This window comes from Drosophila montana, unplaced genomic scaffold (assembly GCF_035044405.1).
Source record: "Drosophila montana isolate Dmon_TW-CO22-7 unplaced genomic scaffold, ASM3504440v1 contig_1409_1, whole genome shotgun sequence".
In the NCBI taxonomy this organism is placed as follows: Eukaryota; Metazoa; Arthropoda; class Insecta; order Diptera; family Drosophilidae; genus Drosophila; species Drosophila montana.
In genome coordinates this window covers 956358-977977 of record NW_026996361.1, presented here as the reverse complement: position 1 = coordinate 977977, position 21620 = coordinate 956358, and the positions used below count along the sequence as shown (strand labels likewise).

The following is a 21620-nucleotide window of genomic DNA, read 5'->3' as shown; positions in this document are numbered from 1 at the left end:
TGCACGTTAATATTGATGTACAGCATTGGCCAGGCACGTTTATGTTTATCTGTGTAGAGCGTATCCCTGAGTTGGGCACTTTTGCCAATTAGGTTCTAGTGTGAAGCCTGAAGGGGACTTTAAGCTTTTGGCAACATTTAACAATATTTTGTTGCTCGTGTGAACAGGACACACGCTGTACGTAATCTATGAAACCGCCCACTGAGTTTTATACAAAGTTCAAATATCCCTTTAAACGTTTCGCTGCGTCTGAGTGTGCGTGTGTGTGTGTGTGTGTAGGTAAAATGGCATCAAATATAATAACGACCACAACAATGCGTGACATGCATGCAAAAGTTGCTGGCCTTATAGTGTGCATTAGCCGAAAGTGTAGCTAGCTGTGTGTGTGTGTGTGTGTGTGTGTGTGTGTGTGTGTGTGTGCGAGTGTGTGTGCGTGTGTGTGTTATATTTTACAAACAGCCAAATCACTTTCTAAATGCAATGCCAATAAAAAAGCAGAGCAAAGTGTTGAAAAAGGTATATATATAAATAGATATGGGGCTAGATATATATATACAAATATATATATACATATATACATGTACGCAGATATAATTTGTTGCTGCTGACAGAAGCGTGTCGCAGCCGGAGGCAAGTAACAAATGAGAAATGGACGCGCTACGTGACAATGACAAGCGGAACGTCTAGAAAAGGGCCAAAAAGCCTATGGAGCAATCAGCGTCTTGTGAGAAGCTCCTTTCAACTTAACATCGAAGCTATCAAAATTTCGATTTTTTCATCAATCCGTAGGAATGGATATTTCTAGATACGGGGCGCCGATTTGCATATCCAGGTTGTCGTATTGTCTAAGTCGAAGTTCAACATAAGATTTTATGTTATGTTTGATAGTTAATATCTATATAGTATATATTTTTCAACAGACAAGTATAATCTAACTGATTATAAATTAAGCTGAAAAAAAAAGAAACAAAAATAACACGAAGTTTTTCATAGAAATTTCTCATACCTACGATCTATCGTGTGATTATTCATGATCGATTTCCCGCCAGCGAAAAAACTCAAATTTACATATACTACTTTAAAAATTCCATTTTTAGTATGTGAGTGGATTTTCCGATCTTTCGGCTTATCACGTTTCAAATAACATTATTCATAAATTCTTAAAAATTAATTTGAAGTCGATCGAATAAAAAATGAAAATGGTGCAATCAGACATTTTCCAGTACACTTTCAAACAACCCTCTTTCACTAATTTTCCACACTTGCGGGTGGAATTTTTGAAAGTTTTTCCTTTTCTCCAATTTTCATATAAGGATATACAGAATAGTATTATTATATAATTTAATGAATCGAAATCAGCAAATCTTAGCGCAATATCAAAACGACAGAATAACAAAGTTCTTAAAAAAAAAGGTTAAAAACCAACTTTATGAGTTTCGGAATAGTTTTTGCTAGTTGCAGGGTATCTCGTTGTCCAGTATTCCAAGCCTGAAAATACTCGATATTTAATATTTTTATTGTTATTTTATTAAGCTCTAAATATATTAAATAATTGCATAAAAAATAAACATTAATTTTTGTATTTAACATTTAAATTGATAACATTTATTCAGCAGAAACAGAGAACATAGCTGCCCTCTGGCGGGCAAACTGTGCAACTCAGCACCGAGCTTTCGCTGCGTGAAAGCTTGCATGAGGGCTGGGAATAAGGCACATCGTAAGCTTTTTCGTTTTCATATCTTAACGGTAACATTTTTGGTACGACTTCAACTTAGACTAAGAACATTTAAAAAAAGAAAACGTTAACACAACTGTACTTAAGAACGGAAATTGGCTTTTCCGATTACACTTCTTCAGTGGTCTCCGTGCGTTTGGTGGCTTCATTGGTCTTGGTTCATTGGTTTAGTTATCTACAGAAATTATAATGCGGGCTCTCAGTGAGGATTTGTCGCTTTACTAGATTCTACACTATCGCAATGCATATCATGTGGAATACTTATCGGAACATGCAGTTGGGTTAGGTCATGTCGCATGCGATTTGCAGCTGCCTCATTACATGCACTAAGTACTCAGCCGGTTATAAATAAATAAATATTGATATTTAGTATTTATATACTTAGTCTAGGTTAGATTAAGGAATAACTCTAAGGTGAACTTTACCATAACGTTATGCGGCGCATGAGACCTAATATATTGAGTATGGTTCACTTAAATATAGACCAGAGCGAGGCGAAAGAGAATTTTGTAACACCCACATTTATATCACATACAAAATGGCAACCCTTTTGGTAGTTTCGTATTTCGTTGAATATTTTTTTTTTTTGATTTGTTTTTTTTTTTAAGTTAGTATGTAATTAGTTTCAATGACTTTTCTGGGATTTGTTATTGTTCTGGAATGTAGTGTATTCAACGGAATTGCTGTGGGATTTTCTTACTTTGAAGCAACGGATCTTAAAATGATTACACATTTCCGAGACCTGCAATTAAATACCTGAATGAGTATGTTATCTGGATAATATTATATGTACCTACCACACCATAGCCATAATGCCAGTGCGCCAAAGTGACGAATATTGTCAGGCCATGTACGAGCCAGCGTTCGCCCTGCGCCGTCAGATCCATGCCGAAAACATGCTCATACCAGGGAAAACAACAGACGCCCACAGTGGCAAGCAGTGGCCACATAAGTATATTAAAGCCATCGCAACGTGTATCCGACATTTGGGCCACAATCAGGCGGCACTACAAAAGAAAAGGATAAGAAGGTTGTACTTAAACTTGATCTTAAAGCTGTCAAAGTTGTAGAGCTTACTGCGATATTGGAGAAGATAGTGCCATAGAGTATCCACAGGATACGCGGCTCCAGATTAATGACTTGATTTCGCGAAAAGAATGACCAAACCAAGGTGATCAGAAAGAGCCAGACGAAGGCAAAGAATGGACGCAACATCTCCATCATGGGGCGCATTTTGCCCGTCTTTTTCTTATATGAGCTGAAAGCAGAGCTTGAATAAAGTCTGGCCCACAATTTGAATTCAATTCTAATACAAACAGATATATGTTCCTTATGATAATTGGATGACTGGATAGTATGCCGGAGCCAATGAGGCCAATCTCGAACATATTCGCCACCGTAAAGCCGTAAAAGCTCGAGCGATAAATTTCCGGACCCACCAAAGTGGCCGCAAACAGCATCACGCTGACGCCCTAGGACGAAAATAATATATAATTATTATTTAAATTATAAATTAAGCTCAGAATATTATTTATTTGAAGCGTACTTACCCACATGGTAAAGTCATAGCCCCAGGGCAAGAACATAACGCCCGTATTATACTTTTCAACATGCGTAAAATAGAAATTGAGAAACACGTTCCATATGACAAAAAACATGCGTATTGGCGGCAAGTCCGCCGTGCCAAACAGTGAAAATATATAGATGGGTATAAGGGCCGCCGAATATGAGTCCAAGCCATGATCGAAGAGCTCGCCGAGCGGACCGCTCGTGCCCGTGCGACGCGCCTGCTTGCCATCCATGCCATCTACATTAGCTCGGAGTTAGTCACGATTTCAGATCAATCAGATCCCAATTGACTCACCCAAATTGTAGTAGATGAGTATGTTGATGGCCGCCACGGTCCAGACCCAGCCGGGCACCGTATTGCCCACCGATTTGTCATTGGCCGCCTTGAAGTCCCAGTCGTAATAAGCTATCAATATGAAGTTCACCACGGTCATGAGAAAACCCACAAAAGTGAGTATATTAGGCGCCAGCCATTTCGGTAAATACTGAACGAGAAGATCTGTCAGGCCCTATTGAGGTTTACGCTTGTTAGAGACTACATACCTTCACGCAGGCATTCCAGAACGGATGCATTATATAGACACTCAGAAAACTAGTGTCTATGCTGTTATACTGTTAAGGAAACATAATAAATAAAGAGAAGTGTTAGAGCATGTTTCAGTATAATTCATTTTGCTGATTGACTGAATGGATGCCTGACTGATCGACTGGCTATCTGACTGATTGACTCCACTAGGTCACTCACTACTGACTGTCTGACTGATAATCTTACTAATTGACTAACTGGCTGAATGACTGACCGATTAACTGATTGATTGATTGACTGACTGACTGACTAACTGTGTGATTGATTGACTGATCGATTGACTGGCTGACTGATTGATTGACTGATTGACTGATTGACTGACTGACTGACTGACTGACTGACTGACTGACTGACTGACTGACTGACTGACTGACTGACTGACTGACTGACTGACTGACTGACTGAATAACTGACTGTGTGATTGACTGACTGTGTGACTGATCGATTGACTGGCTGACTGATTGATTGACTGATTGACTGACTGACTAACTGACTGAATGACTGACTGACTGTGTGATTGATTGACCGATCGATTGACTAGCTGACTGATTGATTGACTGATTGACTGACTTTTTAAGTGACCAACTGATTGACTGACTAACTGACTAGTCGACTGACTGGCTAACTGACTGACTGATAATCTGACTAATTGACTAACTGACTGATTGGCTGGCTGACATGCTGACTGACTGACAGAGTGAGGGACCGACTTACTGACTGACTGATTGACTACCTAAATGATTGACTGACCCATTGACTACCTAACCAACTAACTTGATGACTGACTGTCTGACTTAGTAACTGCGTGGCTAATCATACTGTCTAAACTGTAAGAGCTTAGAAGCTGATCTTTAATCTGATGTCATGTGAATGCTTGCTAAGCCTTATTGACAATTTATGAAAATCTCTCCCACAAATGTGGAGAAATTGGTGTCTTGCCAATAACAATTACAAAGTAAGATATAAGCTAATAACATATGAATTACTAGTAGGTAATTTGCAAAGCGTTCAATAAAACCAATAAAAAAAATTATTTCTATTCTGTCACGGTAAAGTCACGGTCAGTTGTGTAAATCAAGTTCACATCAAAATTCAATGCAATGGAATTTTGGACAACACAAAGTCAAAGTAAATTAAATCGATAAAATGTGCTATGGTATGGAAGGTCTAGTCAATGCGAATATCTAATCGCATCGGGCAAAAAGACAAACATCATATATCAAAATAATCTTTGGCACTAATGCCAAAAATATAGAAATATAGAAATATTTGTAATCAGACAGAGAACATCAATTGGGAATTACATTAGTTATATTGTTCTTTATTTAAATTTTATTTTGATAAAATACAGGTTTAAAGAATATTATTTTTGTATTTTCTGGAGTAGTTTCTGTTTGTCAACAGTCAAATGGAATGAATGAAAATAACTATACTATCTCTCAAGATCCTTAAGAACCCTTAAAGGATTGCGTTGCGCATTTGATATAAGTCTTACGACTCTAGAACTCACAGCTTAGCTAAGGCATATTCATTTTTCACTCAGTGGCATTATATATGTATGTATATGCCAAATCTTATATAGATATTTCAATCTGTAGTCTTTTATATATCATTGAGCCTCTCTCTCTCTCTCTCTCTCTCTCTCTGTCACTCTCTCTTTCTCTGAACTCATCTTACTTATAAGTTAATCTCTCAAGTACAAATTCCAAACTATGAGTTTGCCAACTATCTCTGAACAGCGCGCACATGCTTCATTCGCAGTTCAATGCCTTCTCTGGGATTTACGAAACCTGTGTTCAGCATCATCCGGTCTATTTAATTGATGACCTAGGCCTAGTCATGCCTAGGGCGTACGGCCTATTTGATAAGAATGTCTAAACACATGTCAGTGACAGTGATAGCAAAAAAGTAAAAATATATAATTAATAGATCTACCCATTGCCCAATTCCATAGATTAAACACAACTGACATGTGTGTACGATCAAGTATATATATTTGCAATATAATCATATTTATAGCTGACAAACCGGAACTCGTCGTAATCCTGATAATTATTTTGTTAACCGATTTGCTTTGTGGCATATCAATTTGATTGAATACGACGCCTCTTTAATTATGCATGGTACGGGGGTGTGGGGAGGAGGGGGCATTGATTTTTTGTAGGGGGTCGTCTTGCAGTTGGGCCCATTTCCATAGAAGCCGAATAGACCCCATTTAATGCTTACCTTGTAACGCTCGAAGCCCCGCAAATGAGCCTCCGACAAATAGCGCATGTTACCCATATTGTTATTGTTATTGTTTTGTTTAATGTTATATTTATTCTTGTTGCTATTGTTGTTGTTGTTGCTGTACTGATAACAGCAGAGCGCACAGTTAAATATCAATATAATAATGACCTTTGCCTGGGGTCAAATATAAGCTACTGTCTTCGATTTAAACATTGTATAATTATATTCGCTTCACTTGTAAATTCTCTCGCAGCTGTTCACCGGCACGCACTTTCCTCCAATTATTTTTGTTTTTTTTATTTAACTATATTTCTTTTTTTTTTGACCATAAACCATAAATTAAATAATCGTTTATAGAGACACGGGGGATGCGTTCGCCGTTTGCGCTGCGCCTGCTGCGCCCTTTGTTGTTGCTGTTCTTGTTGTTGTTATATTTGACACGCAACACGCAAACAGCCGTTACTTCACGAGACACACATATATATGATACATATACATATGTATATATAAATACACCTACTGCATATAACAGTAAAGCACTTGTGAGACGTAGCGAGAATGAAAACACTTTGCGACTGCCTCGGCTCTACGTATTATCAAGACTGAAGACGAACTGCTGCCCGGCAGCTCGAGCGCAGCCCAAAAATTAAAAAAAAAATTAAATAGAAATAAACAACAACAAGAACGTTTCAGTGAGTTGCAACCGACTGCGCGATACTCTATGCAATAGTGTATATCATACTGGGGCGAAGAATCACAAAAGAATAAAGCAGGTTGTTAGCTTTACTTACATATATTCCGTAAGAACATTTAAATTTAATATACTTTTATTTTATTTTTAAATTTATTTAATATAACTGAACATTTAAAAGAAGTCTACAATATCATATAGACAAATAATACTAAATTTAATTTTAATTTAATTTTTAACGAGTCTAAAAATAATAGCATATTAAAATTAACTTTTCTTTCGGAATTTGGTGAATCCGTTTTCAAACCAGAAACTGCGTTCATACATGTGTAAAACCAGGCTCACGAGCCGAACCAACGCATTGGTTCGAACCGTGCATCATCAAACAGTGTTTTTATTTAAATATGAAATTTAATTTTTCTACTGAAATTTGGTAAACCAATTGTCGAATCCGAATCTGGGTTCATAACTGTGTAAAACCAGGCTCTGTCTAAAACCAAAACCTTAACGGACTTTTAAAATTCGACTGAGTAGTATTGATTTATGCAACTTGTAGGAGCTCATGTGGGCGTGGCCGTATTTTTGGCCTGTTCCTTAGAGTAGACTTGGTGACCTTTCCACCTGTGAGAAATGCACATTACCAGGTCTTAGTGGGCGTGGCTAACAACCTTTACAACTTTGTCTGACATAATTATACACGTGTTTATATACCAGTAGGACGCTGAACAAAAACCCATATGCCCATTTTCACTTTTTGAATAGAGTATCGAAAAAAAATCAAATCGTTTAATTTACAACGCCGACTGCGACTGAGCTGCTGGCATCGGACTCTCGCTCCGGTTCCACAAATCCCATTGCACACATTGTTATCGCCCAGTCTGCGCCTCTCTTTCGGCTATACGTAAGCCCGCACTCACACACACATGTGTGTGTGTATATGAATTTGCAGTGAATGAATCAAAAATTGTAAAACCTAAGCAAGCACTACTATTAGCACATCGGCCACATAGGTTATTGGTTATCATAGAGCGCCTGCCGCATGGTTTAGTTAGGCTCCAGCTGATAGCCCCAATCTCTGGGACAAAGTATGAGGCAAGTGTGAGGAGGTGAGGTTGTTTATTGGCATCCCAATCGAGACCGGTTAATGTGCACTGCGAAATCTGAGAGAACCGTAACCCCCATCATGTGACGGTGGGAACTGAGGTTGGCTTGTACTTGGCTAAATATAGCCCCCATTAAATTTATAATTTAACGGCAACAACATATTTTTATTTATTATTTCGAAACAGTTCAAGTTCAACTGATAACCCAAATAGCTAACGGGTTGCTATGTGACGAATAAATTAATGACAAACTATCATTAATATATTCGGTCTCTCGAAAAAGAAGATGGTATTTCTAAATAATGAATTAAAAATAATGCAAAGGATTTTTTTTTTAAAAATTGTATTTAGAGCAAATTTTACGACACAACACATCCATATTCCACCTAGGTGCGTGGATTTACTAAACGTGTGAGAAATGACAAATAATTTTCGACATATATCTTTGAATTAATAATTAATCCGCTCTGATGAAAGTCAACAAAATTACAATCAACTGTTTTCCACTTATTTTTAACAAAAACAGGGGAAATTTTCTAACACTGCATCTTAGTATAACTACTTTAAAAACGTTCTAGCCTATACGGTTGTTTCTATACGGTTGATTATCAATCAGTCTGGACGTATTTCCGCTTAACGCTAGTCAAATGAGAAGTTCTAGAAAATTGTATACAATTGTTTTTCCACCATTTTTTCACTGCTTCGCATGGAATGGTCAAATAATTAATCAAATAACAGTTCAGATACAAGTTTATAAAATTTGAAAATTTAAAGTTTCTAGATTTTACGGTTTGAACTATTTATTAGTCAGCAATTGATAAGATAGTCAATCGAAACCGAATTTCCCTTCGAACAAATTCGTTCATATGAAAGAACCTAATTGATAAAATGTTTCGTTTAATCACAATTGTATAAAAATGTGTATGAAAATCAACGTGGCTAATTTCCTGCCCCAAAAAAAAGAAACAATTATAATCATAAGTACATATCAAACATATATAGTAAGTATATAGTATACAGATAACAGTGCAGTCTTATCTAAATTTTGATGACTGGAAAAAAACAGGTTTATAAATAAACAGGGCATAAGCACACACATAATTGAAGTGCAACAGAGAATTGGATAGAATCTAAAGAGGAAGAAATTATGGATTGTATACAGAGTAAACTAGATGCTAATTCGGCAGGTAACTAACTAGTTGAGCCATCTGGATGTCTCCGTGGCAGTCAGACCCTCGGAGCGCAGACGCTGCAACATGGGGCGATAGATGTCCGGCGTGAAGGGCAGCAGCACGCCGCGTTCCTGGATCTCACCTATAAAGCAAATGATATTTAAATGTGAATATAATGTATATACATATATATATATATAGAGATTCGTTTACGCACCATCCAGAATCATTTTGGCCGCAATGGCAGCTGGCTTGCCCACGGTCATGGCCATGGCGGAGTGTCCCTGCGGCTGGCCATAGACAACAAAATTGATGCCGCGCTCCTCGCGACGACCGTCGGGCCAACGTATGCCCACCTCGTGGCGCAGCACGACCAGATCGCGCTCGTCACGCTCTGCAAAGAAACCGCCATTGACTTGCGACGTGGACAAGTGCAACAAGTTGGAAGCACTTACCAAAGGCCAAACGCTTGGACAAATAGTGACTGAGCGTATCCAGCGGGGAATGGAGCTTAACAACGGGCGTTTCATCCAACAGACCCAGGCTCTCGATGCCATCCACATCGCCCAGACGCTCGACCAGCTTCTGTTTGAGGTTCTCATAGAAGATGCTCGTATCGGACATGCCCAGCAGATGTGTGACCAACTGACGCCATGTGACATCGGGTCCGCTGGGATGCAGCAGGGCATTCGGCTCTGGATCAATCAGGCCCAACAGCTGCATGGGCTTGATGGACTCCGAGAAGCCTTTGTAGCGTATGGTGCCGCGCAGCAGCGTATGCACATCCCGGCCCAGACCATAGAGCGAGCCATATTTGGTGGAATCGCGATTCGGGAAGCCCTCGAGCGCGAAGCCAGGCAAAAAGTCCAGGCTGCGTGGATTGGACATCAGCTCGCCACCGCCAGAGATCTCCACAATCTGGCCCTGGCTCAGATATTTGGCAGCCGACAACGTATTGAGCAGCACGCCGCGCGGCGACCAGGAGAACTTGTAGCGCAGCGCATTATTGGAGTGCTCCGGTGCGGGCAGGCCGCCACAGTAGCTGACAAAGGATTCAACAACGGCGCCCTTCTCCTGCACCTCGTGTATGCACTCCAGGGCCAACAGATGATCAATGCCCGGATCCAGGCCCACCTCGTTCATGATTGTCACACCATTCGCACGCGCCTCCTCATGCAGTGCCGATATCTCATCATTCAGATAGCTGGCGGTGACCATGTGGGTGCGCTCCGCCACACAGTAGCGCGCAATCATGCCATGCAGGCTGTAGGGCAGCAGGGAGACAACCACGTCCGCCTTGCCGCACAGCTCCTGCAGATGCCCGGTGCTCTCGTGCACATCCAAATAGACGCTATCGACGCCCGCATATTGTTGGGCCAGGCGATCTGCCTCCTCCTTCACCTGCGAGCACACCGTTATGCTCACATCCTTCTCACGATGCAGCCACTCGACCAGCGGCGCCGAGACCATGCCGGCGCCCAGCACCAGCACCTTCTTGTGCGACTCGGAACGGCCTTCCATCTTGTGGCGCGAGCGATTGCTCTGCGAATCGCGCAGCTCTTGAATATACTGGAAGCTCTCCGTCAGCTCGCCGTTGCTAGCGATAATAGCCTGAGCAAGAGAGAGAGAGAGAGAGAGAAAGAGAGAGAAAGAGAGAGAGATGAAATAATATGTCCACTTGTTTACTTGGATCTGATAAGCTAAAGGTGAACACGTGCTTACACATTTCCTATACTAATCTTATAGAGGGATTCATTTCCATTTAAATGAGTATATTTTTAATAAAGATAAGAATATATTTTTAGGAGCAAAATAAAATTCATAGCTTACATTTAATTAAGGTCTTTAACACCTTAATAAGCTATAACTAACCTATTTCGCTGATAGCACTAAAAAAATCCGATTTGTTTTCAAATATTGGGAGCAAAGTTTGAAAGTGGGAAAAAAAGGTTTAAAAGAGCTGTTTAAAATCAATTTTGATGATTGGGCTGTATTTTTTTTTAAATATATGAGTCCAAAGCAATGACAGCAATTAATGGGGCGAATGTCTCGATCATCTTTATCGGCATTCTACTTGCCGTAGTCAGAGTCTCTACAAAAACTGTTGGCCATATTGATTTAAGCCATTTGCCCGTGCTCAGGTGGACGTGGCCAAAAAGCATTGATCTGACATGGGCGGAAAAATTAAAATACAAGTCTTAATTATAAAACAAAGAAGCTAATATAAGCACATAGCACAAATTGTATAAGAAAATATCAAAATTAGATTCAAATTATTCCACTAAAGATTCCAGACGAACATTATGAAAATGTTATAATAATAAATTAATAATAAAGAAGCTTTTCGAGCATTAGTACTGAGGCAGACAAACAGCCAAAAGAACATTATAGAGTATACAAATAAATTCCAAAAAATGAGTTTTAGTCATGAAATAATCAAAATTATAATAACCCATAGCTGAAACCTTATAAGAATGAATACTCCAAAATGGGTTTAAAAGTATTCCACCCAATATCATGGAGAATCTGCTGAACACATTTCGGATATGGGTTATGAACAGAGTATAAAAAAAATTGATAGTAAATAAATAAGTTTAAATTATACTATAATAAAGACTTATATTTAACGAAACATAGATTCCAATACCATAGTATCGCATAGAATATATCCCTGAAAATCTTATAAAAAAAAACAGAATGGGATTAAAATTATTCTATAAAATATGACAGAGAATGTGTTTAAAACCTTTCGGACATGACAGACAGACATAGAGCCTGAAGGACATTATAAGCAGAGTTTAAAAACTGTTTTTGATAATAACTAAATAAGTTTAATTTCGATAGTAAAGGAGCATATCTCATGGTATCCCACTGAATATATCCCAAAAAATCTTATAAGAAAACAACCAAATGGTATAGAAATCAATCCTCAAATATAAAAGCGAACCTGTTTGCTGAATCAAAAAAATAATAATAATAAAATCAATAAAATAATTATACTTATACTTAAATTAAAATCTATGCAGTTTCATAATAATGATAATACGTCGAATCTCTTTTCTTAGAACATTTATTTGATCCGATCATTAAATCACCCATTTTGTTTAATCAGATCAAGTTTTCCTTCTATTCCTTCTACTAGAATTTTCTACGATTTCCAATCACTTTTACTCAGTTTCGAGAACTTTATGACAGCTAGCTAAGCTGCCTGAACTATCTACATATACTAGTATATATATAATGAATAAAATAAATAAAGCTAAAAATATAGATTCTATATGTTCGGAGAGCAATATTCGATCTTTACCAAAGAGATCACATAGATCTTCCACAACAAACCTCTCTACTCACCGACTGTATGGGATAGGAAAAGTGCTCTTCGTGCAGCGGCTTTTTGGCATCGCTCCTGATGATATCATGGACATGGGGCGATAGGAGTTCACCAAAAAGATCGGTTGACTCGCGAGGCAGCTGCGTGGGCATATTGTCAATGGAGCAGACCAGCACGCCGGGTCCCTTGAAGCTCTTGGTATCCTTGTTGCGATCCGCATCGTACAGGCAGAAGGGTGTATCGATTGTGGTGCACTCGTTCATGAACTCTATGGAGCCGCCCGGATCGGCGGATATATCACAAATGGCGAGCATGCGATGTGGCAGCGCAGGGCTGCCTTTGCTGGTCGGCAGCCAGGGCGTGTTGGCCGGACGTAACAGATTCTTGGCATCCGGAATGCTAATTAGCTTTGGACTGCCAACAGCCCAGTAGATGCCATTGAGAATGACCGAAGCGTAGGGCGCAATATTCTGGCTAAATGTGGAAATATAACGTTCGGGAAATTCATCATACTCCTTGGCATCAAAGCCGCCGCCCTCGCGACGCTCCAAATGATCCGAGCGGCTAACCTCGCAGCCGTACAGCTTATTTTGATCTAAATCGGGCACACTTTAGAGATTTCCGATTATATATTCGATTCTAAATACTTACTTCCATGCTCTGCCACTTTGCGCAGCATCTCTGGCGGCACATACTCCACGGGCAGCTCGGAGAACACTTCCTGCGCACCCTGCGATACATTGCCGGAGCCGGTAAACACAAAGGTCAACGGCCCAATTGACTTGGGCATCATGCCCAGCGATATCTCATAGCCGCAGTCGCGAATCGCCTGGCGGGCCATCGAGGAGTTGCGATAGTTGTGAGCGGGTCCTATGTGCATGAAGGGTGTATGGTGACCCAGCGCCAGCAGGCGCAAGCCAATGCCGTGCAGAATGTTCACCATGCCGGCTATTCCAGCGTATTTGCCAAACGCCACCTGGCGGGCGCCGCGCTCATCAATGATGCGCTCGTAGTCGATGAGCCGGATTTTCTGTGAAGCTTCGATTTTCAAGAGATCTGAAGATTTATATAGTTTCTCGGGGCACTTACCTTCTCGAGTATGGCATCCAGCAGTGGCATATTCGATTCCTGCGCCTTGATCGTGTGCGAGAAGAAGCAGTAGGTTTTGCCCGGTATCAACGCATCGATGGGCACCTGCTTAACGCCAAAGATCACGGTAGCATCGCTAATGTCCTCCTGTATCTGGGCACCAGCTTGCATATACGCCTAAATTGATATGTAGATATAAAAAATAATAAAAAGTGGATTTTTGTGTTATTTGGAATTCCAAGAATTTGTCGAAATTAACTTATCTAATCGATTTAACATGCTATTTCCCCAAATATTATGCTTTCGAGTTTCCTGAGTATTATCAGTTTTTTCTTATCCGTAATCTCGCATATAAGGTCTTAAGTATTTACAGTCAGCATAACACGCGACATTGGAAGACTAATGCTAAATCTATTTTATGATTACGAACAACAAAGATACTCTATAGGCATTGTGATTAAAAGTTTGGCATTAATCTAAAACTCTTATTTGTAGGAAAACAATTTTTGAATGATTTGAATGAAGATTTTTTTAAAAACTTACTTTCAGAGACAAATTAAATCAAATAAATTTTAAATTATTTTTAATTTAATTTTAAAAAAATGATTTGTAGAATTGAAAAAAAACATCTTTAAAGTTTTCTACCTCAATTGCTTTTTGTCATTTTGTGGAAAGTCGGTTCCGTAACTGGAACTAATTCTCGCTATTGTATAAATTCATCCATTGTATAAATCAGTTCAGTACAAAATGTCCACTAACAATAAATATTATTTAATTAAATATATTCTCCTTCAAAATCATGATCTATAAAACTAGTATGCTCCTTGGCAACTAATCACAATCGATTTTCCCATTAGCTATCATGAATGATATTGTGTTATTGTTTTGAAAATGTCTATCAACATAAATGTATATTGTTTTTGTTAAACTCGATTTTTATCTGGCGAAAAAATCAGTTGACTGGACAGCAACAATTTCGAGCGAGATAACACGGAATTACGCTCCGTATTCGAGTTTTGACTGGTTCCAAGGCCAGCAATTGCCAAATTTAGAGCCCAACACGGAGGCTTATCAAACTCATTTGTTTTTATGATGCCGCCCCATAAACGTACTATATCATTCGACACAGTAAACACGCTGCTGTAGCTAAGCCACTTTTTTGACGATGTAGAAAAGATTTGTTGATTTTATATATATGTATATATTGGGTGTATACTAAAGCACCCTTTTTTTTTAATATTATTGGTATTTGCTACTGGGTTTGAACCAGCGACCTGCCGCTTGTTGGTCCGACGCTCACGCACCTAAGCCAAAGCTGCGTTGTTGACCCAAAAGGAAGCTTCTGTATAAATTTCAGCTTAAGAGCTCTTATCAATCAATCAATCAACCAAGCAATCAATCAATCAGTCAATCAGAACAAACTCTTTAACATATAGAAATATGTAAGTCTTGACTCACCCGCATAGGATAGGCGCGTCGATTGGAGGGCTGTACAATGACCTTGACGCCCTGCTTGACAAGCTTCTGGACATGCGTGGGTCCAAATGGCGCACGACGCTCCCAAACCGATTGATCCTCGCGACGTATGGCAATTACGCGGCTGTGCTATAAATATTAATAGAGCGTATGACAAATGGAGATTCGCACGAGCTGCATCCCATCTGGTATGCAAATTAATGACGCCCACTTACATGACGCTGTCTGGTGAGCGCAGGCGCGATTGTTGGTCGCAATGGAAGCAATCGCCACATGTTTTTGTTTTGTTGTTTGCCAATTCACTTGCTGATTAAGGGGAGCTGGAGCGCGGAGAGTAGTCGCCGAAATGTAAAGTGTCTAACGAAAAATATAAATGTTCCCAAATGCTGATGCCGATGCACCATCCGTCAGCACTGAGCACTCGCAGCGTTCTAACCCCGAGCAAGACGTCGACGCGCCCCTATCAGCGGCACGGTCGGACGGACGGACGCACGGACGGACGGACGGTTCGACAGATGGACGGACGCATGTTGGCGATAAGCGGTCACACAAAGCAACGCTGAACGCCATACAGATCGTCTCCGGGGAGCGTGTAAACCTAATAAAGAAACAAGAGGCGTGTGTATTAAGTGCTCTTTTTTATGATTTGCTACTTACGCGCGAGTCGCACACGCAGAGAAAGTGTTTCCAGCTGAAAAATTTTCCATTCACAATCAAATTCCATTGAAGAAAAGCGCTGGGAGTTTTCCACACGTGACACATTGATACGAGATAAGCAAGTTGGTGTTAAAGCACATACATATATATATGCATATATATGTTTTTTTTTTTATTATAATTCATAATTGCAATTCATCGGTTTCATAGTTTCGTTTTGCCTTTAGAGCAATTGTAGCCATTCACATCAAAAACAATTTTATTTATTCTTATCGCTAAAAAAATCACTAAAGCTACGGGGGGGGGCTAGGCTGCGGCACGGAGACTGGCTGGGTCAAGCCCATTTTTGCATGCTCTACGCACATACAGACATATTATAAATATACATATAATTCATTACATAGCTAGAAAAACAGATATTGCAAAGTTCAGGTATGCATAAATGATAACATTTATAAATGTGAAAAGTGTGGGGAGTGTTAAGAAGGAAATAATGGAAACATAATCCAGAGGCCACATAGAATTGGACGCAGTAGGACGTCAGCCTTTACAGCGCCGGCGCCTCGGGCAGCAGCGATGTGAAGAACGTTATGACAAAGGTGCGCACAATGGAAATCACAGAGTTATTGGCATTCGCTTGCTCAACAGCCACAGCCTCAGCGGCAGCAGCAGCAGCATCGGCCTGATCCGCACCAGCGCTAGCTGGCGCTGGTGGCCGAGCTGCATCCTCCTGTGCAGCGGCTGGTGCCGGTTCAGCGGCAGCCTGCGGATTATTGTCATGCTCAACGGCAGCGTCCATCATGCGCTGTATTTGCTGCACAGCCGCAAATGCGGCAATATTGTTGCCGCCAGCATTATTGTTGCGGTTGATGTTGTTGTTGTTGCGCTCGCGACGACGTCGAAGTACACCAATGTGATAGCTAGAAGCGAAACAAATATGAAGAGTTATTTAAGTTAGCAAATCATCTTGGCTTTTAAGCCCATACTCGTACTCACAGATAAATAACGCTCGCGATGAGCACCACCAGCAAACAGCGCATTGGCGACGAATTGAAATATAAAACTGTTACAAAAATGGCCAATCGGGTAAAGCTAAAGAAACTATCCAACCAGTCGCGCATCTCGGGCTCCTCTTGTATGTTAGGAAAATTGAGTCCATCCACTTGACGGGCCGCCGGCTGCCGCGCAGCGGCCTCCTCATTTGGTTGCCCAGCACCAGGGCCAGTAGCTCCCGCCACTGGCACCGGCTGATGTCCCACAAGCGGCACACCCATATTGTTGGCTAGGCCAGGCATGCCTTGCATAAAGGGAGGCAGCATTGCTGGTGGCAGCACACCGCCAGTGCCGCTAGTGCTGAAAATAAACAAATCGATATATTATTATTTTATTTACTGTATGTATATAGATAGTTTTAATATGTAAAAACATTTAACTCACGGAAAATATCTGTTTTTCCCACATTTACATTGAATAACACGCGAGCCTAGCTATAACAATTTGGCTAGATATACATATAGACCGACATACTCAACGGGTGTGAGCTTGCAAGGATATTTAAAAATAAATAAAGATCTCGCTTTGAATTGCTTGCAAAATCAATAATCTGCAAACGTGGCGCAATGCCTTAAGCTGTTGCCACGTGATATATGAGCGAACATTTATAAAATTAGAAATTATTTATAGCAGAACCAACGTCGAAATATAATACCCTCTATATATAACAGGGTATTCCCCAGACACCTCAGGGACTATAAGACCGAAAACTTAAATTTTGTTGATATAAATATTTTATAAAACAATATCAATATAATAATATAACTGAACGTTGGCAGGGTGTATCCTAGTTAAACTTGTTGCTAAAGATTCACAGATTGAACTTGTTTTAAATGGGAACCTTACACTGTGGAAATTAATCTATAGAATATATCGGAACCCATATTATTTCCGTTTATGCACGCTTTTTGGGAACTCACCGTTGCATCGTCTGTTGCATATAGACTGCATACCACTGCTGGATCCAGGCATTGTAGAGAAGCACCTGCTGCCGCTGGAAAGCCATTTGTGAAGTTGGGGATGTCGATGCCGATGGCGATGTCGATGCGTCCTGGGCAGCTGCCATTTGATAAGCCTGATTTTGTAACTGCAACCAGATATGAGAGTCAATCGTTTGCTGTAGGCTTGGCTGCTGGTAAGGAATCTGAGCGGCGGCAGCTGCGACGGCGGCGGCCATATGACGCTGCCTCAGCTCGTTGTCATTGGTATTGGTCTCCACGCGGCGCGGCGTGGCTGTGGCTGTAGCTGTGGTGTCCTTTGGAGGCGTGGTCGTCTTATACGGCGCCTTGGCTAGATTTTTGTTAGCGCACACCAAATGAAAGATGTGATGCTGCTGATAGACATCCTTGTAGCTTCGTATAACCTCCGACAGCTTTTGGGCATCGTCTAGCAGTTTGCCCGAATAGATGAGCTTTTGGTCGTTAATTTCCTGTAACGCAAAGTAGATACAATTTTTATTAGCTTGTAATATAATGGCCACAAAAAAGTAACCTTTAAATAAAAGCATATAAATAGCCAATGAATTTGTGATTGATTGAATTTAAAAGAGGATTGCAAATTATTAATTCCAGTACAAAAGAGAGCTTGTTTATTATTCGACAGGGCATCAGGCTGAATCGAAATAGTGTTCAGTCCCTTTCTCTGTCCATCGGTTTGTTTGCCAGCTAATCTCTAAGCTTTAAGTCGATGCCTATCTACCCATGATAACAAGCTCTAGTATTGCTTGGACTCACAACAAAATCTTAAGCTATCAGCTTCTCTATTAATATAATTTCTCGTGTAGTTAATTGAAAAGGTCGCTAAATAAGCTTTAGGTAGTATCTAGGAGTTTTTTAAATTGTCAAAAACTCGCCCAAATAACTTCCTAGCGTTAATCTTCAAACGACAGACTAAACTCCTACGAACTAGGAAGTTGAACTTTGCACAGCATTTCTTTTTGTATTTCAGAAAATTGCGTAAACTTTTCTAAGCAAGTTTATGGCTTTTCTTCCAAACTCATTTAAGAAAACATTTGTACAAATCTCCTGAACACATCGTTCACCCATTTCGTACAGCCAGCCAATAAATGATATTTATTTCCTATATGACATCAAATTAACAACAGTTGAGACAAACATACATACATATTGTACGTACAGTATATATTATCTTGCCAGGTGCCAAGATATTTTTTTGGCCATTAAATTAACTTGATCAAATATTTTCTGATGAAATGGAAGCAATTTAGCTTTAACTAGCACAATATAATAAAAATACGTGTCCAATTGTTAGCTGCACTTAGAGTTTGTATTAAATGACGTGTACTTCGGCAAGTCAACGCCAAATTAAGACGCAAAAGACAAACAATTGTCGCTCTTTGAGCGCAGAAGATACACAAATAGCAAATAACCAAAGATTGGCCAGCGCCCCGCCTGATAAGATAGGGCATGTTCAAGGCTGACGTCAATATGAGGAATATGCTAATATATTTATATCAGCTGTGTGTGGTTGTTTATGTGTTTGTGTGTGTGTGTGAGTGCGTGTGTGTGCGAGAACCTACCGGCTTGCCGGGATACACCAGGGACAGCTGCTTCTTGAGCCTCTGCACCGTCCAGCAGAGATCACTCTCGATGTTCATGTCGTCGTATTGCTGATTCGACGATTTAATCAAGAGCCTAATGCTGTTGGCTGCGACAGCGGCAGCGACGCCTTCGTTTGTTTTGTCGCGCGCAGCATCATAACCAGCGGCCGTAGCAGCCGCTGGTGACGGCGACGGCGTCGTGGCTGCAGCGGTATCGTCCATAGTTTAACCCTCACCCTCCCGGGCACTTTCTGCGACGTTGCTAATTGCTTGCTACGAACACTCGATACAAAATGGAGCAACAATGCCAGCGACAAGCGACAAGTGTTTTTTGTGGGCTCGTGATTCGTCAGCGTCCGGCAGTTGGTAGGGGGTGGGCAGTGGTATGCAGGGGCACCGTATTTTCCTCTTTACTTGTGTTTGTATTGTGTAGACTTCCACGGTCACTTTACGTCTCCCCTCTGGCACGATTTTCTTGAACAATAAATTTAGCTAATCCCGAATATTGATTGAGTTCTACTAAAAACGTAGCTGTTGCTGTGTTTCGTTGTGCGGCTCCTTGCACTAAAATGAGAACTGTTGATTATGAAACGAATTTCCGAACAGAGCCGAGCTGAGCAAAATAAATAATCAAAGTTCCTTCGTCTACAGCAACACTTGTTTTAATACACACCCAGGGTTGCTTTGGCAGCTGTGGCGTTGCCACTCTCGACGAAATGACGTGTATCTAGCAGAAGTGTGCAACGATCTGTTTAATATTATATTTTATACAGAACCATTTTTATTGAACTATTGAAAGTGAAATCAATCCATTAATAATTATAGCATTAACACTCTGGGGGCAAACAATAACAATCGGCAAATTTAGTACATTATAAAAGCCGAATGATTGGCAACACTGTCACATATATCAAGTAATTTTAAAGAGACGCTAAATATCATTTGTATGCGTATTTCCCAAGCGCAGAAGCGTCTACAGCTCGCCAATACATTTTCAAAAAAGTTTTGGATATATTGAAAAGCTCATGGAGAACAAGTCATCGGTTTCAGCGCTTCAAGAATATTGTGCTCAGGCCAAGACTGGCAATCCTGTATACGACTATATTGACGGCGAAGACGGCGGTTATGTCTGCAAAGTCGTTCTGATGGACATCGAAGCGTATGGAAATGGTAGGTATATGTAGCAAACATTAAAACCCATTCTTAAAACTGAATTTAACCATTGCAGGACGCTCCAAGCGTGATGCCAAGCATTTAGCTGCCGCCAATATAATGCGCAAGTTGCGAAAGCTGCCGGGCTTTGTTAACTTGGATGCAGATGGTGACGGCGATGGGCAGGACAACTTTAATTTAAACAGCGTGGCCGACGAGCTGACAAACATGAACCGGGACATGTTGAAGGAGCTGCGTGATTATTGCGTACGTCATGATATGCCGCTGCCTATTATTGAAATAGTGCAGCAGAGTGGCTCACCAAATGCGCCCGAATTTGTGGCCTGCTGCTCCGTGGCCTCCATCAAGCGTTATGGCAAATCTGACAAAAAGAAGGATGCACGCCAGCGCGCTGCAATTGAAATGCTGTGCATAATATCGAACGATTCGGACAAAGCTAGTCCAGAGACGCAGCTGGTTAGCACCAAGACGGGAAACACTAGCGAACTGGAGAGCACCCTTGAGGATGTAGAGGCCGAGCGTCGTCGCAAGTTCAAAACATATCGCGAACTGACCGATGCAGGTGGCGAAGATAATCAATCTGTCAAACTATGCGACCGTCACAATTACTTCAAATCCTTTTATCCAAAATTAAAGGAGGCCGCTTTTGAGGTTCTGAATTCCACTGACCATGTTTCGTCCAAGGCAAAGCTCTTGGATGTGCTCGGCGCACTTAAGCTAAATCCACGCACCACAGCGCTGGAAGCAAAGTCAATGGAACCTGTGCTGCAGATTGAATTGAATTGTGATTACGATTGCGTGTTTATTGGTCCCGAGAGCAAGATCTATAATGATATGATCCAATACTTTCGTGTTATGTTGGTTTAGACTGAATGCGATCAGAAATGCTGGTGTTTCTGTATATATAACATATATTTCAACTAATACTTAAAACTAAGCAAACGTGTTATTTACAATAAACACTTGAAATAATGCACATGATAATTATATATATCTATATTGTATATAATATCTATACTTACAACTACATTGTATGCATAAACTTTGTACGTCGCTTAGACCTAGTAAACGTCGTATAATAAAAAAAATACATACATATGTTTAAATATAAAAGCGAGAGTTCTGTTAAGGTCGTCCATGTACAATTATTTGTTAATGTTGTTCAATAATTTGGGCGAAGGAACGAAATCGCAATA

General features: G+C 40.4%; 4 protein-coding genes across 5 annotated transcripts; 1 reads left to right on the top strand and 3 right to left on the bottom strand.

Moving 5' to 3' along the window:
* Positions 1–2283: 2283 nt before the first annotated feature.
* LOC135429217 (ethanolaminephosphotransferase 1) lies at positions 2284–6708 on the bottom strand. The gene is made up of 8 exons (XM_064683482.1): positions 6117–6708; positions 3848–3916; positions 3600–3789; positions 3286–3542; positions 3053–3207; positions 2813–2993; positions 2533–2742; positions 2284–2477 (listed from the first exon to the last, which is right to left on the bottom strand). The coding sequence occupies exons 1-8, from the start codon at positions 6171–6173 to the stop codon at positions 2361–2363; spliced, it is 1236 nt and encodes a 411-aa protein (XP_064539552.1). The 5' UTR covers positions 6174–6708; the 3' UTR covers positions 2284–2360.
* A 2174-nt stretch (positions 6709–8882) lies between these two features.
* Positions 8883–15414, bottom strand: LKRSDH (lysine ketoglutarate reductase/saccharopine dehydrogenase). Of its 2 annotated transcripts, XM_064683597.1 has the most exons (9): positions 15197–15414; positions 14964–15110; positions 13506–13682; positions 13068–13446; positions 12437–13011; positions 9541–10696; positions 9303–9479; positions 9110–9227; positions 8883–9043 (listed from the first exon to the last, which is right to left on the bottom strand). In XM_064683597.1, coding segments are annotated over exons 1-9 (2790 nt in total). In that variant the 5' UTR covers positions 15257–15414; the 3' UTR covers positions 8883–9042. The 2 variants fall into 2 exon arrangements, with proteins under 2 accessions (XP_064539667.1, XP_064539660.1); XM_064683590.1 differs by having other exon boundaries at positions 8883–9227; positions 15197–15413.
* A 651-nt stretch (positions 15415–16065) lies between these two features.
* On the bottom strand, positions 16066–19913 carry Herp (Homocysteine-induced endoplasmic reticulum protein). The gene is made up of 4 exons (XM_064683619.1): positions 19231–19913; positions 17612–18120; positions 16635–16991; positions 16066–16558 (listed from the first exon to the last, which is right to left on the bottom strand). Exons 1-4 carry the CDS (start codon positions 19471–19473, stop codon positions 16186–16188), a joined length of 1482 nt encoding a protein of 493 aa, XP_064539689.1. The 5' UTR covers positions 19474–19913; the 3' UTR covers positions 16066–16185.
* A 194-nt stretch (positions 19914–20107) lies between these two features.
* Positions 20108–21400, top strand: r2d2. Its single transcript, XM_064683629.1, has 2 exons — positions 20108–20421; positions 20480–21400. Exons 1-2 carry the CDS (start codon positions 20277–20279, stop codon positions 21289–21291), a joined length of 957 nt encoding a protein of 318 aa, XP_064539699.1. The 5' UTR covers positions 20108–20276; the 3' UTR covers positions 21292–21400.
* Positions 21401–21620: the final 220 nt, after the last annotated feature.